Source organism: Micropterus dolomieu, linkage group LG03 (genome assembly GCF_021292245.1).
Source record: "Micropterus dolomieu isolate WLL.071019.BEF.003 ecotype Adirondacks linkage group LG03, ASM2129224v1, whole genome shotgun sequence".
Classification (NCBI taxonomy): Eukaryota; Metazoa; Chordata; class Actinopteri; order Centrarchiformes; family Centrarchidae; genus Micropterus; species Micropterus dolomieu.
Window position 1 is genome coordinate 10,892,412 of NC_060152.1, and position 20,780 is coordinate 10,913,191.

Sequence of the window (20,780 nt, forward strand, 5' to 3'; positions counted from 1 at the left end):
CTCCCACCCCCACCTTCGACTCTCGAATCAAGGTGCACAAATGGCCAGGGAAGCACTGGATGGAGGCAAAGATGGCTGGTGGCTGCAATCAAATGAAGTGTGACAAAAGACACAAAAGACAAGAAAAAGAAAGAAAAAACTTTTGGTTCGGCGGGCAGTTTATTCAAGCCATTTCATATCTTTAACTAATCATACATGGATTGGAAACATGAGGGGGGCAGATTGAATGAGGCTCAATTGCTTTCCAACCAGCAGCTCATAAGATCCCTGTGATTGGGCTTGCAAATTGAAATGTAAGTCTTGCAATGCAGTGCGTTGAGGAGACAGAAGGGGTACGGGTCAAGAAAGGTGACTAAAGGGAGTTCTCATTTTACCCTGGCAAGGAATTAACACAATGAGCATATGTTAGCACAGTCACATCTTCTGTCTGGTAAGAAAAGAGAAGGAGCAAGTGAGTGAAACCCAAACAAAAGCTTATCTTTTTCCCTCTTAAAAGAACATGACTTCAAATAAATGGTTATTTCCTTTTTCAAGGATAGGAAGATGAGTTATAAAAGAAGGAGACAAGAAACAGGGAAGAGGGGGATCCTTTTCTATCACCATGATACGTATAATGTGAAACAAAAATTAATTACTAAACAGACAAAAGTTTGACAGCCCGGCAGCTTGATAGTTCTTAGACTTCACAGATGCGCAACAGCACATAATTGGAGGTAGTACCTCCTCTTGTCCTCTGTTTTATGTGTTACAGTGGCTGAAGAGGCTCCCTACACTAATAGGCCCCACTCATAAGAGCACATGCGCACACACCAGGCTCATCCTGTCATCTCGTACTGTCCTCCAAAGCTTAGGCGATATATTGACAAAGACTGTGAGTTCTCTGATCTGTCCTGGCTCGAGCCAGCCAACATTACAGACTGGATATACAGCTCGTAACCCTGCCAGTTGTCCATTGGTCTCCTAAAGGCCATGATAGAGGAAAAAAAGATAATATTCCTCCCCTTTTAAAGTCTCCCTCCCTTCTTGCGTAGTATATATCTCAGATTTTCCACCATGCTGAGTATAAGGGACATATGCACATCTAACAGCGGAATGTTGAAGACTTCCAATATAATGCTCTCTATTGAGAAATTCCCAATTCTTTGTGTTGGATTCTGTATCAAACTGCCTCTTTACTTTAATTTTAAATCAGGACTGAAAGTAAACAATTAGCTTTATCATTGATTACCTTGTTGATTTCTTTTGGGCTGGAAATGTGGCAGTTATTTTCTCAATCGTTAGGTCTATAAGAAAAGTGTAAAAAATAAAATAAAATAAATAAAAAAAGCCCAAGCTGATATTTTCAAATAACTTGTTTTGCCTGATCAACAGTCCAAAACACATACAAAGAAAAACGTAGCTTTAATCTAGCTGTTGCTTAAAAAATTATACAAAAGATGAAACCATTATAATTGCTGTCAACCATTTTTATGTCATTTTTCATGAATAAAATACTACAATAAATGTCAAGTGCCACTTGTAAGATATATAGTGACTAAATATTCAATTTATGATAATGATATGAGCTTTTTGTTATTTTTACTGAATTAATGTCTAAAATCAAAAACATCGTTTGATTAATTGACTAATCATTTCAGCCCTATTCTAAATTGCTTCACTAAGAGATTGCTCTTTTTTATTCTGTGTATTGTAGCCTGTACAGTAGGAATTGTCCTAACCACATTTGAAGTAATTACCCCTCTTGCAGGCAGGCGATCCATATGTGAACAGTGCAGAGGGAGGCTGAGCAGGACATTAACTGAGCATTAATTCTGTGATGCCAGCATGATGCCAATTATTTTAAATGTGGTCAGTGTTCTGATGGTTTTAAATTTCTCCAATTACCAATCAAGCTAACAAAAGCTCCTTGGTGTAAATGAAAAATATGCTTAAAAAGGCTAGTCTAGAGCAAATGCAATTTGGTTGTTTAAATGTTGTTGTAGATTGCATAGGAATTAAAATTTGCATCATGATTGTAAACCTTGCTCCCACTTACCTACAATATTATAATAATAATTCTAATTCTAACTGACCTTTCAAGACATTTAGAATATTGCCATTTCTAAACTGTGTTGCACTCAAAATGTGGCTAATCGATTTGTCTAGACAAGTAATTGCATGTCTATACTTTTTCCCTTGTTTTGACTCACAGAAGACTTTGTTTTCAATTTTTGTTTGACCTAAAAAAAATGAATTACTGATACAGGCGTTAAATATTCTGCATTTTGAAAATACGTAAGATAGATAATATAAATGTGTTTTTAAAGACCCTTGATATCTAATGTTAATGTTTAATGGGATTTCCAATTAAATGGCAGGCAAGAATGACATGCATTGTTTGCTTTACCAATGCAAATAATCAGCCTAATACACTGCAGATGTCTCATTATATTTGCATATGATTATTGCAGCATTACTTCAATTGATCCTTTTCATGAAATCAGATAATACTTGCTGATTGCAGATTATTTTGGCGCAGGCAAATTTCATGGCATGATTTTCACTCTTGGTGAAAAGCAATTAGGAGCATAGCATGTAGTTTGCCAAGTTTTATTCAGAAATTAGCCAGCTTTCATGGAATTAAATGTCCTCTATTTCTCTGTACGAGTAAAAATACAACTGGATTAAAAAAAGGGGATTACATGAAGTTGCATTTTCTTTTTCTCTCTGGATTTGTTGCATCTGAAGTTTTGGCCTGGGAAATAAGAAAAAGGGGACGGTGGCAGATTTTTTCATGTCTGGAAAACATAGGTACAGAAAAAAAACTTTCTATGTGGCCACATAAATCCCCAAACAGTCAGGTGTATAAACTAATTGTATAAATAACAAAGATATACTCATTCATAGTTAAAGACATTACAATGATGACTTGTGAGCTATTATAAATTGCAAAATTATGATAAAATAATGAACTTAAGGTGGGTGTGGTGATAATATAAAAAATAACAGCAACACAAAAGACTGATCACTGAAAGAAAGAAAATACACTTAAGGCTGGAAGTGAAGAAACAGAAGCACTTGAGTCTGGAAAACACGATTTAGGAACAGAACAATCAGAAGCCCATTTTTTCATTAACTCTCCGTGATAGAGAATTGACTTAACAAAAAAAAACAAAAAAAACCCTGCTGCTTGGATGGTAGACTAATCACATACTTACAATCTCCACCACTCACATTCTAGTTTACCAACTACGTGAGCTTTGGTTACTATGACAGCCATCTTTAATTCTCATACCTCGTCTGAAAGGGTGAAAACCCGGGACAGTTAGTTACTACCTTTTCTGGCTTTACATTAAAGGCCCTAATTCATACAAGCATCACTAATAGCTTTACTAAAATGTACTGCCAGCCTCAAACCGCCCACAATCTCCCCTCCTTGTCCCTTCCCTGTCAGTAATAATCTCTGTCTTGTGCCATATATCTGAAATTGGTAACATGCAGACAAGCTGTCCTCAGATGAGTCACGGGAGAACACTTTGCGGTTAACCACAATGCTCTCCGGGGGGCAACCTGGACAGTATATCGGCAGCCGGTAAAACATTCGCTAAGACTGGAGGGACCATGGCAGATTGTCTTGCCTGCACACAGCACAAGTGCTGAGTGGAATCTTCTGGATATTGGCTGTGTTAACTAAATTGACATTGGCTTTCAACCTCCTGGCTATCCATCAGTGGAGGGATGAGCACAGGGGCTAGAGTGGTAACCCCAGAGTCCCTTTTGCTTCCTGCGGTCGTCCTTGTATTCGCGAGGGATGAAAAGGGAAGGGAAAAACAAAAAGATGTGCGAGGCACAATGTGGAGCAAAGGATCTCTGTTCTCCCCCTGATATTTTTGGTGATAGCCATTCATTTGTAGTGGTTTTGGCCTGAAGTGGTTTGTCTTATCTGTTCCTTCTCTTTCTCTCTGGAGGAAAAATAAAGTGTGAGTCTTCTCAAGCCTACTCTCTCACAGTTGATTAGTAACTCCTGCTCTACCCCTACGCTCCAGGGATTCTATGCCAGCTCCCCTTATACATCCCCTTGTCATGCACATACTCACACTTCCTCTCTTTCTCTTACTCTCTCCCTCTCTTAAACACACACTTATCTCCCTACAGTCATGGAACAGCAATTTGTGGGAATCACACAACCAAGACCTGACATTTATAACAATGAGAGCTTGATTAAAAGGGCACAATGAAACGGTGTCACCCTCCATTCATTGTCCTTAGCCCAAGTTAAATAGGATTTAAACCTGTGCATTGCGGCTGATACCTCCACTGTCAATTTCTGATGGCTCTAAGGCAGTGAGAATAAAAGGTCTTGTTATTGTAATAGATGTGCGTAACAATATGTAACTGACGTGTCAGAGGTGACCAAGTTTACACAGAGCGTCTGGGAATAGATAAGGACGTCGCTAACGCAGGGAGGGGAAGCAAAGCTAATACTGCTCCGGTGAATGCCATGGTGTTTGAAAGGCACAGGAATAAAGCTTAGTTTTATCTGGCTTGGGGCAACACACAAAAGAAACCAGCATTGCAACGTGGCGGGTTTTAAAATTGGGATCAAAAGGTTCAAGCTAATTAACAAGCTAAATAAGAGTCCCCTAGCTTCATCTACGTAACCACCCTTGCTCCTTCTCCCTCCCTCTGCCTTTTTTGCTGCAGCAGTTTTGTGCGCCAATGGTGTGTGTGTGCGGTTTGCCAACGTATACAGTACCGTGTGTCTGGAAAAGTGAAGACAAATTGCTCCCTGTGCTGAAATGTAATAAATAATCACCAAATTACCTCAACAAGATCATTCTAATTAACAATGTTATATTGCTAGCAGGACCCTGAAAGCGAAATGCCTTGTGATCAAGCTTTGTTCTCAAACTGTTGTGATGTTATTCGACTTTTCCAGCAGAGCCTCGAGGATGGCTGAGATGGGAGAGTCAAATGGAAAGGACAAGGGCACATAATAAAGACAAATGGCTCGAGCATGAAATTTGATTCATTGCCTTGGTACAGAAACTTTCACAGGGAAATAGCCAACATTGACATGCCATGAATTTAAAAACACTGTCAAATCCAAAAAAGCACACATCCTGCTATAATGATATTTGAGTCCCTGAGGGACCTGCTGGGAATCTGTGTGGACCAAATCAATCAGGCTGTTTGGTACTTGGCTTTGAAGGACATTGCTATGTTGAGTTTTGTGAAGATGTTAAAAAGGTTGCTTCACCTTAATTAAAAAACAAAACAAAAATTACCAAATGGTATTTTTTCTCAGGGTTTGAGATATACTCTGACTTTTCGGAAGACATGTTCCAACCAGCTTACCTACTAACAAGCCATCCCTACAATTCTGGGAGTCCGCTTTCAGATTCAACGGTGAAATTCCCTCATAAACAAGCTTAAGGTGTTTGATATACTTCTTGAATCTTACTTGTTGTTGTTTACTTCTTGGTTCTTTATTAAGTTCTGTTTTGTGTATTTTATTTTAGTTTGCATCCTTCCCTTCACTTTGGTAATTTAATCATATTTTTTCTGTTTATGTCATTATTATGTATATTATAATTTTATTATTGTTTTGGTCTCACTGCATTTACTTAAGACCGTGAAGTAATTTGTTGAATACATGTTTTTAAAAATTGCTATATAAATAAAGATTTAGTATCATTCTGTGTGATTTCTGCTGTCATACCCCAATACAAAGGAGGCAAAAGCAATGTTGTCCTGGTGCTGCATACAATGGCATTTTGGCTTTCCAGGGTCAACATCCACGTTCCCATCACCCACTAGTGTCCAATGCATTCCCAACATTCACAGTCCAGGTTACTCTGGGTAATCTCTATAAATATCTTTCACTGGACTGTCTATCTACATAAATTTGGCCGTAGGAAAACTGTTTAGTGTGTTATGTGGATTGTATAGAGTAAAATTGAAATTGTTTAAATGCATTTTATTTAATGCTGTGTGCCTCACAAACAAAATTCCATTCACCTTCATTGTAATGTGGTGGAAGTAGAAATCTCAGAGGAGATATCTCAAAAGCAAAGCATGTGAAACCAAAACTATCTGCATGGCTTTATAGCTTTATGGGTAAAGAAGAAAGTATGTTTTTTTGTAATTGTTAAATCTCTTTTTTTTCTAAATCTGCATAACAATAGGCTATCTATTGTATGTACATGCATGCAAGTGATTTCCTAATTTTTTTGAATGAAAAAACGGCATGTATAGCCATAAGGAACTCTGCATCTTATTTATTTCAAAAGGCATCAGAAGCATATGCTTGCAGCAGACCTTTCACTGCAGAGCACCCACTTTGTAGTACGATATGAAAACACCATCTGGTGTGTTAGCAGCGGCTAGGCTAAGCTAGCTAGGGCTACATAGGGCCCTGCTGTGTCACAGGATTATCTTACTGGTTGGTAGATCCGCTCTATTAGCCCCTAGTGGCTTGGATTATTGGATAATCATTATTATGTGTGACTGAACAAGGAGCTAAGTATCTGCACTTCCTTGACGCAGTTAAGTCTTGTTAGTGTTAGTGATCAGACACATTATGAGTACATTTCAGAGCGTTACGCATTTATTACACCTTGTCTGAGACATAAACACTGTTTATTTAATACACTTTTTCTGGGACTCACACAGTGCGTTTGATACATGTTGACTGGCATTTTCTGACTTAACTTAAAAACAGGCACTGTGTTTCAGAAAAGACAGACTATGGCACGCCTGCAGCACATATTTGTTTGTGGAAGTGGATTGTTCCTTTCTAATGCATCTAAACAGGATCACAGGCAAGTACAGAAGACAGCACGTTCAGAGACGGGCCCTCTGCTCAACAAAACGAACATCTGCCGTTTCTCATCAGCAAGATTGAAGCTAATGATGAGCCACGAGTGTGCTGACAGAGAGAATGGAATTGGATTGTGTACAAGAGGCCCAGTGAGACCAGGCATATGTTTTGGAAAATGTTGTGGATGGAGTATGGCTTTATGTGTGTCCGTGTGTGTGTGTGTGTGTGTGTGTGTGTGTGGAAGCTAAGATATAGCTGCCGGAGAGTGTGAGAGGCAGAAAATAGGCCTCTGCTATTTCTTTTGCAGTTCACTTATCCGTCCATGTTTATACAAGTGGATGAAGGGGAGTGTGTTAGCGCAGGTAAAACAACCGTTGTACTCCTCTCCGTTCAATCTCTGCTTTCGCTAACAGATAATGGAATTACACATCAAAGAATCTTTCCCCTGTATCCAATTCTTTTGTGACCTCTATCAGCCTTTGTTCATATTCACCACGACAACTCCCCAGCCCCAAGCCTCCACCAGCAGCTTCTCCCTGCTTCCTCCCTCTGTCTAGGGAGAGATTAAATTTAGATGAAAATGAAATATTCATTTCCACTCAGCGACTGATGGCCATCTTAATTTGATACAACTTTTGATGCAACATCTCCTCATTGTTCTTTTTCATCACCAAACACTTTAATGTCCTCCTGTTCCCTCTCTTTGCCAACCCATACCGTCCTCCTGTGGGTAATTCTCTATACAAGCAGCCCTTTGGGTTTGATTTTGTTAAAAGTAGAATTGCAAAGTACCATAGCAGCTTTTTGCGGTCTCTGGAAATAAGTCTGAGTCATTTCAGATGAGGCATTTGCACAAACCCCCGGCGAGGAGGATCTCGGGGAGCATGCAAGTGGAGAGTGCACTCTCTATACCTCGCTGTAAGAGTTAATCACATGAAAACTTCTCAGTCTCTCCCTCTGCTGCTGGTGTGGGGATAAAGACAAGCCTCTGAAGTGGCTCTGTGTTTGCAGACCAAAGTGGTGACCACAAACCTCGATTTATCCCACTGAAGCTTATGAGTGGTCACACTGCATACAGCTTCAAGTACTGCACATTTGTCAGCTTATATTTAAATGTTCAGGCTGTTTCACACACAATAATTAAGTCTGCATGCGTCAAGGCTGCCCAGAGGATTTTAGGGAAGCTAAATGAAAAACGCATGTGACCAGGTGTTGTAGGGGTAGAGCGAGGAGTTAAGGAAATGAAATCAACATGAAATCAAGAGGGAGATTGATTAACTGGCACTGATTAAGTGCTTTAAGTATTAGGTAGATAAAGTAATTGATTATTCAATAAATCCCTGTCAGGCAATGAATAACCTCACTAAAAGAGAAAAAAAGCCATCAAATGATGAATTAGTTTCATCAATCCACAGATGAAAGAGACAATGTATAATAATGTGTGATTACTGTATGCTGTAACAATAAATATATTATGTGTACTGTACACTGTGCAGATCTTTTCATCTGGTCGAATTTTCAAATTGGGCAACCCATAACTGATGGAAGACAAAGCTTTGTATGTAGGGATACTAACGAATTGTGCATATAGAATACTGCTCACTGAGGTTATAGAACAAAGCATAAAAAGCAACTACCACGTGTATACTGCTTATACTGCACTGCTTTAATTTATGTCTTATTTCCATGTTGGCAAACATAAAAATTATCTACAAACACACTGTCTTTTGAGAGAAAATTCACATCCTCTTCCTCCAGCATTTTCGTCTTTATTTACTCTATTATAACAGCGTTGCATTATCAACTGAAATGGTTCCTAGATGAGATGAGAGGTTGCAAAACATGTCAGGAAAAAATATAAATTACAAAAGGCAGCCAGAGGGAGACTAAATAGAAGCACAGTGTGTAAGAGGACAAATACAGGAGGAGTAGTCTTTTATTCTCTCCAAAAAATACAAGCTTCAGAATGAGACAGCGCAACCATCTGGCCTCAACTTAGAGCAATGCACTGTAAAAGCACTAAAATCAATGGCAACAACTCTACCTTGGATGCCCACCATTACCCAGATGGTGTACTTGGAGAACTACACAGGCCACCTAACCAAGAGTAGACACAGCACAGACAGAGAGCGCCGTGCTCAAATACCACCGCCCACCTCGTTGATTTTCACTGGTTGGTTTGCATTGGTAACCAGTGTTGAGGAGCGACTTTGGCCGCCGTGCACTGACTATAAGAGAGCCCTCTGTTGGTTTTAGCAGGGTGGCTGTGACACACACAGCACACACAGTTGCACACCAAGTACCAAATTCCCCCCCCAAAACAAGGACAACAACGGTCCACTACACGCCCAATCACAAAAGCGCTCGTCCCTCAACGAATCAACAGAATGTGATTACCAACGTCCTATCACAGAGAATACTACAGTATGTTTGCAATAATACACACATGCATTGCATATTTTACGCACTCCCTCAAGCTGATTCACCATTAAATCCGATATAATGACATTTATGTACAAAAGTGCAATTATGTAGAATATCACTTCATCTTCCTTTGTTATTTTCACATAGGCCTATTTATCAAGTGGCCAAAATAAAATGGATACAGCGCCGTTGTACATAAACACTCAGCTTCAGAAGATCATATGAAGACGTACGCCTTTTGGATATTTTTTTTTCTTTTGGCATTGAGGCAAATCTTCTCTTGCATGTCCCTTTCCTCAGCTTGTCAAAACACAATCTCAGGAACACACACACACAAAAAAAAAACTGATCCCGCACCGCAAGCAATGATGGATTCTATAAAAAGCAATAGTGCAACTGTAGCACATTTCAAGGTAAATTTGTCTCAACACTTTGACATTTTAAAAAAAAACAAAGCATGTCAAGTCTATTTCAGGTCTTCATTTGAGCTGCTGTCTCAGTTTAAAAAAAATCGGGGGGGAAGTGTCGCTTTGACCATACGATTTCAGATCAGGGAGCTTTAAGGACTTATGCAGTTTCTGAGACCTCACCAAAGTCCATACACAGCAATGTTAGAGAAGTCATGGCTCTTCAGAGCGCATCAGTCAATCACAGGGACACCCTGCCCTGACAGCTGCATATGATGCTCAGCGCTTAACATTGTTCTAGGCCACAGTCTTAAACTTTATTTTGTGTTTCTATGGTATCTTTCTTTTAGAATTTGCATTAAATATACAGAGGCTTGAAAGTATTCACTTCAGGTTGTAGAGCTACGAAATGTAGCTGTACTTCATCCTGATAAAGTCTAATAACTTTCATTTGTATTAATGCTTTTTAATGACCACCCACTGAGCTTGACAGGAGTTGTGTTACAGTAGGATGTTGTTGATATGTAGATATGTAATACATGAGACAACTGGTTTGGAAAGGCCATTTACCTCTGTTATAGTACTGGAATATAGAATATGCAATTTTGTAACCCGCATCCCCTTTCACCAATCATTTATACCTCCAAGACAAAAGGCTCTATGCCAGTAAGATGCACTCACTCCCTGCCTGTGCTCCGGCTGTTGTAGTGGTATGTTAATGTGGGCCAATGCCATTTTGAGTAATAGTCCTGCATGGCACTCTGCCAAATGTCAAAAACGATTTGCCTTGTGACAAAAACTGTATTGATCTTCATTCTGTTCCTGTCTCTTAGTGGCGCAAAATGTTTCATCGCATCTCTTGCCTCCGAATGACAATTCTCACATTGTTCCTCAGTGAGTGAGTGATTGGAAGAAAGACAATGCCAGCACAAAATCTGCTTCTTCTTTTTGTGTCTCACACATGGAGGAAGGCAACTTTGAACAGAATAAGACTGTTTTTGTATATTGTGTGTGTTTTGTTTGTAGTGATAAGGTAAAAGATAAGATCAGATAAAACTTTACTTACCTCCCCTGAATACATTGTAACATTGCTTCAAAGTTCCTGATAGTGTATTACTTTATATGATGCTTTAGCTTTTTATTTAACAGACTGCCCTTAAAAGCTAAAACTTACTTCCAGAAGGCATGGCAATAAGCCTGAATTTAGCTGGTGACTCAACATGCTGGCTGCAGAAAATGGAACAGACAAAGCAGAGTGCATAGAGGTCACAGTAACCCACAATATTTCATTGGTCTCTGGGTGGAGAAGGCATCCCCAATTTTATAGATGCAATAATGCAATGCAATAATGCATTGCTGTCTTGTTGTTACTGGTTGCTTCTCGTTTTAGTAAAATGAAAATTCTCGTGAGGCGACCGGTAAATGAAATGGACTGCTCATTTATTCCAAAAACTAACCGGTGCCGCTGTGTCAATGTGAGGACCCGCGCTGAAATGAGTGGAGAAAGAGGCAACTTCCAAGGTTATGCTGAAATACAAACGTGTGTGTGTGTAAATGTAAATGTGGACAACTTACCTATTCGAATAACATGAGGCATCCCGTAAGAGTACTGAATCCAAAAGAGACATGCAATCAGCGATGTCCAGTATTCCCAAATCGCACTCCGGGGAGACAGCCAAGTATTTCGCATGGTTGTAAAGTCGCGGGATCCACTTTTTAAAATTCCAAAGACGACTCAGAATTGCTCATCAAAACTGAATTCGACGGAGCATATATGGATTTTGGTGTCTGCGACAAAGCTGCGCTCATTGTACTTGGTGCAACATTCTCTCAGGTTTTTTTTTTTCTGTTACTCACAAGTCTGAGCGCGGCTCGATCAGGTTGAAGCCCCCGAGTCCTCACAGGCGGATCAGTGATACACCTGCGATCGCAGGCTGCTACAATTAGCCTGCAGGAGTCTCTATATCCCCTCCTACCGCCGATGCTATCTGTCTACTGGCAAGTACCACGGCAACAGCCGAGTCGGACTCCCGCACCGCCGAGGAGGAGGAGAACTGCGCCTGCGGAACTTTGGGTTGCCTCGATTCTGTCGCCCAAGACAAATAAAGAAAAGCGTTACACGAGGAATGCTGAGGGATCTGAACGCACTTTAAACATTCAGAAAATGCTTATTGCAGTTTAATGACTCCAGCAGTTCCAGTCATGAAACCTGTTCATATAACACAGAGATACTTTGTGGAGGTAGAAAAGCCGCTCCGCGACGCTCCTCTCCAGTTACGCACGGTGATTAGCCTACACGAGGCTGGTTATTGAAGAACGCCCAAAAAGGATCTTTGTTACACAGTGTTCAAATTAAAAAAAATCATCTAGTTTGTGCTGGATGGAAGGTGGTGCAGAAAGCCGGGCATTTGTGTGCGTCTGACGACCCTCCTTCCACGGTGCCACTAGAGGCACGCGTCGTTACGCATACTTGTCAACTATGTCCAAGAAGTATTTTATGGAGGTGAGAGGGATCCGACTAATGCCCCGGTACTTTTCCAGGTGTTGTATACACGTGCAATATGTTATTCATTAATTTCTTCACATTTGAAATAATGCGATTCAAGATTTTGTTCTTGTGTACTGAATGTTACTGATGAATATTTCTTTTCTTATTTAGCTATGCACTGAGATGGAGATTTTTTTTTTTTTCTTTGCCTCAAGCAAAGAAGATGGAAACTCCCTGGCTGCCTGCATTATTGTGAACGGGATGAATTATTTGCATGAGGGAAATAAGTGTCAGCTGAGGGTTGGGCCATTGACAAAGCAGACTTCTTATCGCTGTTCTCTGAGACGTTCTGTCTGTGTCAATGAGTACATTAAACCCCCATAACTGCCCTGTGCCTATCTGGCTGTTCATTTTTCATGCCTTATGAAGAGCCATCATATACAAGCTACAGGCTGTGCTTCTCGTGTCTCTCTCACCACTGCAGTGGAGGTGGCAAAGCACAGCTGAAAATATTGAATTACCTGTTTATGGCACAGATTTCAGCAAGGAGGCTATATTATGCATTTTGCCTAAAACAGATATCTGAAACTTCTAGCATCATCAAAAGGCTAAAAATAAAAACTTTGGAAGGATGAAAGCTGCAGCCCCTGGGATTCATTTTTAACTTAAAAAAACTTTCTGGGTTGCTTAATCATGTTTTACATCTAGAAACATGTTTAATATGCTGATAGATAGATAGATAGATAGATAGATATTTCCTGGAAAAATATAAACCAATTCTAATTTCTAATAAGCCAACACCACAAATTGCAATTTGTTACATTAATGATTTGGCATTTTTAAGGATATTCTGAAAAATGCACTGCTACATTTATTTGTGCTTAATAGAACACTGTTGATGAGATAGTGCTGTGGCTCATTGGTTTTATTTTTCTGTTTGGAATGGGGGAGAGGAATAAACTGTGCATCGGGGGCATGCAAGCAAGAGCAAGTCAGACTGACTGCCACTGCATATTCATGTCTCCCAGAGCAGATTTATTGCCTCTTGGCACAATGTAAGGACTATCAACGTGAGTTATGTGGCCCGGCTCTCGCATTATCGAGATTCATTGACTTGCTGCTCTTTCAAATACAAAATGTACACAGCACTAGCAAACAAGACATTCTGGGTCTGTGGGTGCCCTCTATAGAGAGATGGCGGTCTGTGCTCTCAATCACCTGGGCTGATAACTGGTGGGAGCCTGGCCCTAGAGCAGGAGAGCTCCCTACTGTGACACAAAGAGAAGAAATGTGGAGATGCAGTACTGCAGTTAAAATTCTACATTTTTAGTAGCTGTTGAAGCAAACTGGATTTTAATTGTTTGTGTTTCTTACAGCAGTTGACATTAAATCTTAATGTAGCCATCAGTTTAGTCTCCTGTTCACTCCTTGTCATTGTAGGAAGTGCCAGATGCTACAGTGTCTCCTGCCTTTACAAGAAATAGTATAATGCACTTAGACAGTAGAAGTAAGTGGAGCCAGGAGGGTTATTAGAAGAGACCAGAAAACTTCTTCTTGATATTAATGTTGCTGTGCAAGGCAATGTTGAAACAAAAAGAAACACAGAAGTGTAAAAGTGACTCTGAAGGACACTGAGGACTATTATAACAACAATGAAATAAATCAAACCAGTTTCTACTTTGAGTAAGTTAAAAAGTCATTTAAGTCGACACTTTTTAAGCAGGTCACACATCCATATACAACTACACAGTCTCTCTCTCACTCTATTCTTTTCCCTGTGAAATGATTGTTGTTGCATTTACCACCGGCCAGCGATCAATTCCTCGTCTGGCAAGTTGGTCATAACTAATGGCTCCAGAAACATCAAGTCTCCATTGTGAAGCTGGAGACATTGACAAGAGGTGTACTTAGTTGACTGGATTGATCAGCACATTTTGTTTATTTTGAAGATTGTGAGAGAGGAGAAAGAGGACAATCAATTTCCACACAGTGCCTTTCACTGCTTGCTTATATACCTATGATTGGGTGGTGAAGATGTGAAATGCAAGATGTGAGATTGTTCATAATTATTTGGAAAAATTGCTGCACTTCGATTGAGCTTAAAAATGAATCATGTGAAACATTTTCACCATTGATTTTGCTTTTCTCCTCAAGAGAAACATAAAGACCTCTGCCACCAGACTGAACATAATGCAGAAGATCGAACATCTTCCCTCAACAATGGGTCAATAGGAACTCATCTCTAAGTCTAAGTTTGTGGTTATAAATTTGATGCCTTTTTTTCCGAGTGTTTTTGATGGGAGTCACTTTTTATTAATGGCAAAGCTTTAGCTTTGTTAAAAGAAAAGATGATTGTTTCATCAAGAAGCCACAGAGTCAACTTTTCAAACTACGATGGGGTTGTATTGATGTCTCGGAAGAAAAGAGAGTGACAAATCAAAAATAGGTTTGAAGGCATAGAAGCTTGATCTTTGGGAATAAATATTCAACATTTGGGTTTTCATTACACCTGAGATGTTTACTTAATATTTCTTTCTTTTGTAAAGGCCACGTGTCTTCATAGAAGTAAAACAATTCAAAAAGCTTTGTTCAAAAAATGTGTCTGCTGTCAGGAACATAATAGCATATACCTTATGAAATGAGCTGCAATGTCACGTAACTGCTGTTTATACATATTGCTGCCATAACAGGGTTTGTGGCAACTACTTCTGTGGTCTCTCCATCAGGTCTACAATGCCCATGCCGCTTTTGTGGGTAGACACAGATAATTAAATGTCGATTTACCCTCTTCAACTGTACTAGTGCAATATAGCTGCTTTGCTGACAGATTGAACACTCGCTACAGCCTCACGCTCTTATGATTCAAGGCAAGGTGCCACGTGCAGACAAGGTTATGAGGAATTGGCCCAATTCTGGCGCTGATTGCAACGTTTACTAGGGCTCTATACTGCTCTGGCTTGGAGTTAGAGACTGCTCAAGATGTATGTGCTGCTGCTGACGTATGTGGCAGTGGTGTGTTGGGGAGAGGGGAAACAATCACAACCCTGATCAGTCATCCAGACAGTCTGTGAGATGGGAAATGACTGCTAGCGGGTTATAGATGAGAAAGGCGCGGAGTAATAATAGATTCCTAACCTACCTGATTTATCAATTGAATTATTAGCGTTATCGTCCTTATCATCCCTATCATCTATCTTAAATAACTGCTCAATGCAAGCTTAAAATTGTGACGCAGTTTGCACGCATGTATAAAGAAAATAAAATCCCAGCCACAGTTTCACGACCTTTAAATCAACACTAGTCTAGTTTAAGTGAATGGATGCGTCTATAAAAAAAACATGATGAATGTCATTGTTACAAAGATGCTTATATGAGCCTGTCAAAGAATAATTCCCCTACTACAACCTGATCCAAAGTCGTTCAGCTCTGAAGTGAATGCTCCTTGATGTTCAAGCAGACCTTTAAGGTCACGGATGCCAACTGGGGAATTAAAATCACACTTGAACAATTCTGTTGGAGAAACTATAGAGTGCAATCAAGGGTAATTAATTATTGCGCAAAAGATCTCTGTGATTGTACCTGACCCTGCGTGCACAATGCATCAGTGGTCCTGACCTACACTCAGACTGTCATCAGAATGTAGTCACGTACAGGATGTTGTTTTTTTTGTCCTATGTGGAATCATATCATTTGAGTAGTTACTGTCATGCTTGAATGCGTTGGTTTTTAAGATTGGTTTCATAGATTGGTTGATTTAGTCTGAGCTCTCATTGTTTCACCCAACAGTATGTGGCGTAAGTTAACCATGATATCAGCATGTTTTCAGAAGCTATACACATTTACACTTGGAACAAAATACTACAACATTGATTTATGATTAGTTCCGAAACGTTAGTAAAGCAAGGAGTCCCTGTTGCCTATCCAAGGTGCATATGTAATCCCAGGTTTGATTCCCTTTTTTGCACGTCATCCCTGTCATTTCCTGTCAAACAAGGCCAAAATAAAAACATTATTAAATTTTATATTCACCACATTATATCACCACAAAATATGCTCTTTTACTTCAGCTTTTCTTCTTGTTACAATATATTTATAATATATATTACATATAATATAACATGCAACAATTTAGCTGTACCTAGCTTTCATTCATTTAGCAAATGCAAAGTACCAAAGATAAGAGAAGCTGAAACCTCAATTGAGTTTAGTTAATTACAACATCCACAATAACAACAACCCTACCACAAATCCACGCTCTCAGAAACAACCATCCATCCATCGTCAACCGCTTATCCTGCGTACAGGGTTGCGGGGGGCTCGAGCCAATTCCAGCTTACACTGGGCAAAAGGCGGGGTACACCCTGGACAGGTCGCTAGTCCACACACAGATATTTAAGGACAATTTCAGAGACACCAATTAACCTAGCCTGCATGTCTTTGGATGGTGGGAGGAAGTCGGAGCACCCGGGGAGAACATGCAAACTCCACTGCACCACCCCCGCCCCTCAGAAACACCCTATAGATAATAATAATAATAATAATAATAAAAATTTTAAAAAGGTGAATGAGTGTAAAAGGGAAACACATTAATCTTTCTTGATACACTGTAGGTACGTATCTTGCCAACAAAATAAGCATGGTCATTCTGTATCTAGGCCGCAACCAACAATTATTTTCATTATCGAGAAATCTGCTGATTATTTTCTCGATTAATCAGTTAATCTGATGTCACAAGGGACTGGTATGTTTCTTTGTTATATTGAACAAAGCTGTGTACAGTGATACTGATTTTCTTCCTATGAAGTCTGCCTTTTCATGAAGACTCATGACTCTGCTGAGCTTAATTTAAAGTATCAGGTTTGAAGATTGCACAGTGTGAATCTATGTAAAAACACAATTATACCTTTTTTTTTTACTTTAGAACTGAGGGAAGGCAATCAGCGAAGCATCCCTAAAAGTGTGTTTACCATCTCCAGAGAGTTCGTTCGGTGCTTCAAAGTGAAGCCGGTATCATGACATGCTTTGCAAATACTCCAGCAGCCAATACCCGCAAGGCTTTATTTCGGAGGTTATCTTCACTCTCCACTTAGTTCACTCGAGTAGCCTATCTATCAGTGACGGAAAGCGAGTAGTGGTGACAACCACAGTGCGATTAGAAGCTATGTCAGCTAAAATTGCGCAGGCAGTTGAACAGGGCCAGCCTTTGTTGTTGTTTACACAGCGTTTGCCCATCATTAGGCTTGGCAAGGCTGGCTGCCTACTCCTTTTATATTAATTAAAATGAATATACAGTAAAGACTGCACGTGTGGCTTCCAGCCAGAATTTTGAAGTAAGACTCAATTAACCTCAATGACCCTGTCTAACACAAACAATGAGAAATTAATTATATGCAGCATCCAACCCAGACAAGCTTAGTGGCTTCAAAACTGCATTATAAATGATTTAGAATGTATTTCCACCTTGTTTTCGTTTGCGTCTGCCAAATCAATGGCCCATTAAAAAATCTGCAGCAACATAAAATGAATATCATGAAAGCACAGGTGTTTGCAGAGCATGCAAGCTTTGAGAATCAACATTTTTATTTATTTTTGTCCTTTATTCCCTCCATGTTTATCCTCTCATGGGCCCGTCACTGATTTAACTTTAAAGTTAGACAGACATAAGCTTGTCAGATATTTTGAAACAAGTGAACACAAGACCTTTCCATGCTGTGTCTAGTTGTGTGGCGACAGAGACCTTGAGGTTTGCCACATTTAATGTCAACTTCTTATTCTTGTTTGACATAATGGTACACAAGTTGTTTACATTGGCAAAGAGAACACACTCAGACAGGTGACATAGGCATGCAGCTTGAAGACCTGTCTTAATGTGTGTGTGTGGGGGGGGGGGGGGGGGGGGGGGGGGGGGGGGGGGGGGGGGGGGAGTGGGGGGGTTGAAATTGTCTCGCTAATTTGAAACGTGTTTGCATTTGTGCACAATACAGTGATCTGCAGACTTTCATGTTATCACATTGGCAGTTATGAGTAATTGCACCCTGCAGCAGTCCCTAGCCCTGGACAACTTTTAATTATGTTACAAAGTGCACATGCTCTCCTGCATTAACGTCTCCGCTGGAGTCTTGAACGATTACATTTACGCTGGTGCCGTACAAGGACTAGCTTCCCTAAATCATGAAAACATGTTTATTAATCCTACGAGATAAACTCACACTATGGTATTTGTTGATGTGAGTTATCCTTTGTGTTTTGTATGATAAGGGATTTAAAAATAAAGTGTAGCAAAGTCGTGGAATGCTTACAGAAGCTGAAAGGCAGCAGGGGAGCTCAAGTCTTTTTCTTTTCTTTTTTTTTTTTAGAAAGAGAATAGCAGCGATAGAGTGCTGACAACATGAATGAGTGAACCCACTGTAACACATTCCTCGGGCACCGTGGATCATTTATGTCTTGTATGGCCTATGCCTGGCACATCGCTCTCCATGTGGAGATGAATGTGTGTGTGCTGTCCATCATCATAGGAGCAGATGAATGTGAAGTGAAGCACATACCAACCAGCAACATGTCACTCACAGTTTCATTTTGGGCAAGTCCCTCTTGTCACGCTTGAGTCAAGGAAGGCGTCAAGGCGTGATTGCTTCACAACCTGTTCACAGCACGTCTAAATCTAAAACATAAACCTAAATCTTTTTTTCTTTAACAGTGCACATGAGCAAGCAGAAAGCCATATGTTAGAAATATTCTTATTTTTCTGTTTTAAAAAACAAAAGATTGCATTTAACCTCATTTGAATCAGTTTTATTATGTGGCTCAAGTCGGGAAACATGTAGACACCAGATTCTGTTCAATTAAAAATGTTGCAAGAAGAGCTCAATTATTTCCTCAGTTTATCAGATAACTACTTGGGTGGATAATGTAAAGAACTAGCTCAAAAATGTGCAGTATTATACCAGAAAGTCTCTTATTCGTATACTTTCTAGCCTCCAGAATCTGTTAATATCCTATGTGATATGACACCAATTTTACAGAGAAGATTAAAGAGACCTTTGGGATAGGTCTGTTGAGATAACATGTTGATGACACCATGAAGGTGACGTGAGTTTGAGGTTTTGATAATAAGTTTATAAATATTGCATTTTTTGTTTTACATTTACCATCAATATATCATTCACAGCAGATTTATTAGATTTTTAAATGTTGATTACAGGGCATGCACTGGTTTAGGTATAAAACACCTATCTAATGCTTGACTGATTATAACTGCGCACATTAAGCACACAGGAAAAATGACTAGCACACTTACTGAAGTAATCACTGACTGGGTGAAAAAAAAAACTGGGGTCGTTTGGAAACGTGCTCTTACAATCAATGTACACTACACAGTGCTGGCTTAATCAAAGATCTTGTACATGGATAATCGCTACAAGTGAACCTTGCCTGGCTGACATTTGCATATATTGAGTTACAGGAGTCAGTCTCACTCAAACTTCACCGCATGTGATGTTATCTGTGTGGTGTGGAAAACATCAAAAGCGCTTACTTCAAATCATTTTTCACACATCAGTGTGGTTTTAGTTTGACTTTGATTATGGTTAATGGAGGGCTGAAATGCAATTCTAAATCGATTATAGAGTTGTGACACATTAGCTTAAAAGTGAACTCATACGTACCGATATGATAATGTGCAAAGATGTGACTAATCCTACATCAATGAGCCCTTGTATATCCAGTAATGTTTTATGTCCTGACCTGTTTGCCTCTAATGGAGTTACATTATAGCTATAGTCCAAGCCAGTTTTTCCCAACCAGGGGTTTGGGACCTCTAAAGAGAGAAAAGCAGAAAAAAACCCTTGGATTCCTTGGATAACTGACCTGGATGACTACGAACCTTCACAGACAGAATAAAAACATATTTCTGCCACACAGTCAGACCAAGAATACAACACTGATGGTGACACTTATGAGCCAGTTTGTTGTTTTCCAACCACAATTAAGCTATGTTGAAGATGAAAAGATTCGCGCAGGTTTCTGGATGACTAAAATGGATGTTTACTCATCTGATCAGAGGGTTAGGGTTACTGTAAGCAGCTCCATCAGTTCCAATGGAGGTTCTGACTATGAACAGAAAAAAAATACTCATGAGAGTTAAAATACAGTATAGTTCATACTTGGATCTTTTGACAAAATCAGCTCTGTATTGAAGAAAAGCTGGAGTGGAAAGCAAATAAACTATTTAAGCTACAGAATCACTAAAAAGCTAAGCAAAAGGGCTGATAGCAGTGCAGTCCTGCAGCCAGAGGAAACTTCGGATTTCTTCAATTGGAAGTTAATTTAATTTTGTAAGGCAGTTGCATCAGGATCCTTATGCAAGATTCACAATATTTTTTAATTAATAATACTGATATTAACTGAACTTCTGCTGAATAAGATGAGCCTGTATGGCATTAGAGAATATTTTTGTTCCATCTAGAAAGAACATGTTGCTTCCACTGATGCTCATGTTGCTGGAGAACTGATCCTCATCTTAGTCTTTTTTTCATTTTTCTTTGTCTTTTGCTTTGTTGTTACATAAATCTCTCTGAGCATAGTCATCATAGACCAGTACTAATACCAGTAAGTCTCATAAGAATTAATTAGACTTGAAAGCCCTGTGGGAAATACAGTG

General features: G+C 39.6%; 1 protein-coding gene and 1 long non-coding RNA gene across 3 annotated transcripts in view; one reads left to right on the forward strand and one right to left on the reverse strand.

The window, feature by feature from the left end:
- grik3 (glutamate ionotropic receptor kainate type subunit 3) overlaps positions 1–12,001 on the reverse strand; it is a 95,880-nt gene extending 83,879 nt beyond the window's left edge. For both annotated transcript variants that reach the window (XM_046044261.1, XM_046044260.1), the window contains exon 1: positions 11,209–12,001. In XM_046044261.1, the coding sequence (XP_045900217.1) occupies positions 11,209–11,323 (115 nt within the window). In that variant the 5' untranslated portion in view covers positions 11,324–12,001. The remainder of the gene's footprint in view (positions 1–11,208) is intronic.
- Positions 11,246–12,758, forward strand: LOC123967912. The gene is made up of 2 exons (XR_006824372.1): positions 11,246–12,174; positions 12,293–12,758. It is a non-coding gene; the product is annotated as an uncharacterized LOC123967912 (long non-coding RNA).
- The last annotated feature ends 8,022 nt before the right edge of the window (positions 12,759–20,780 follow it).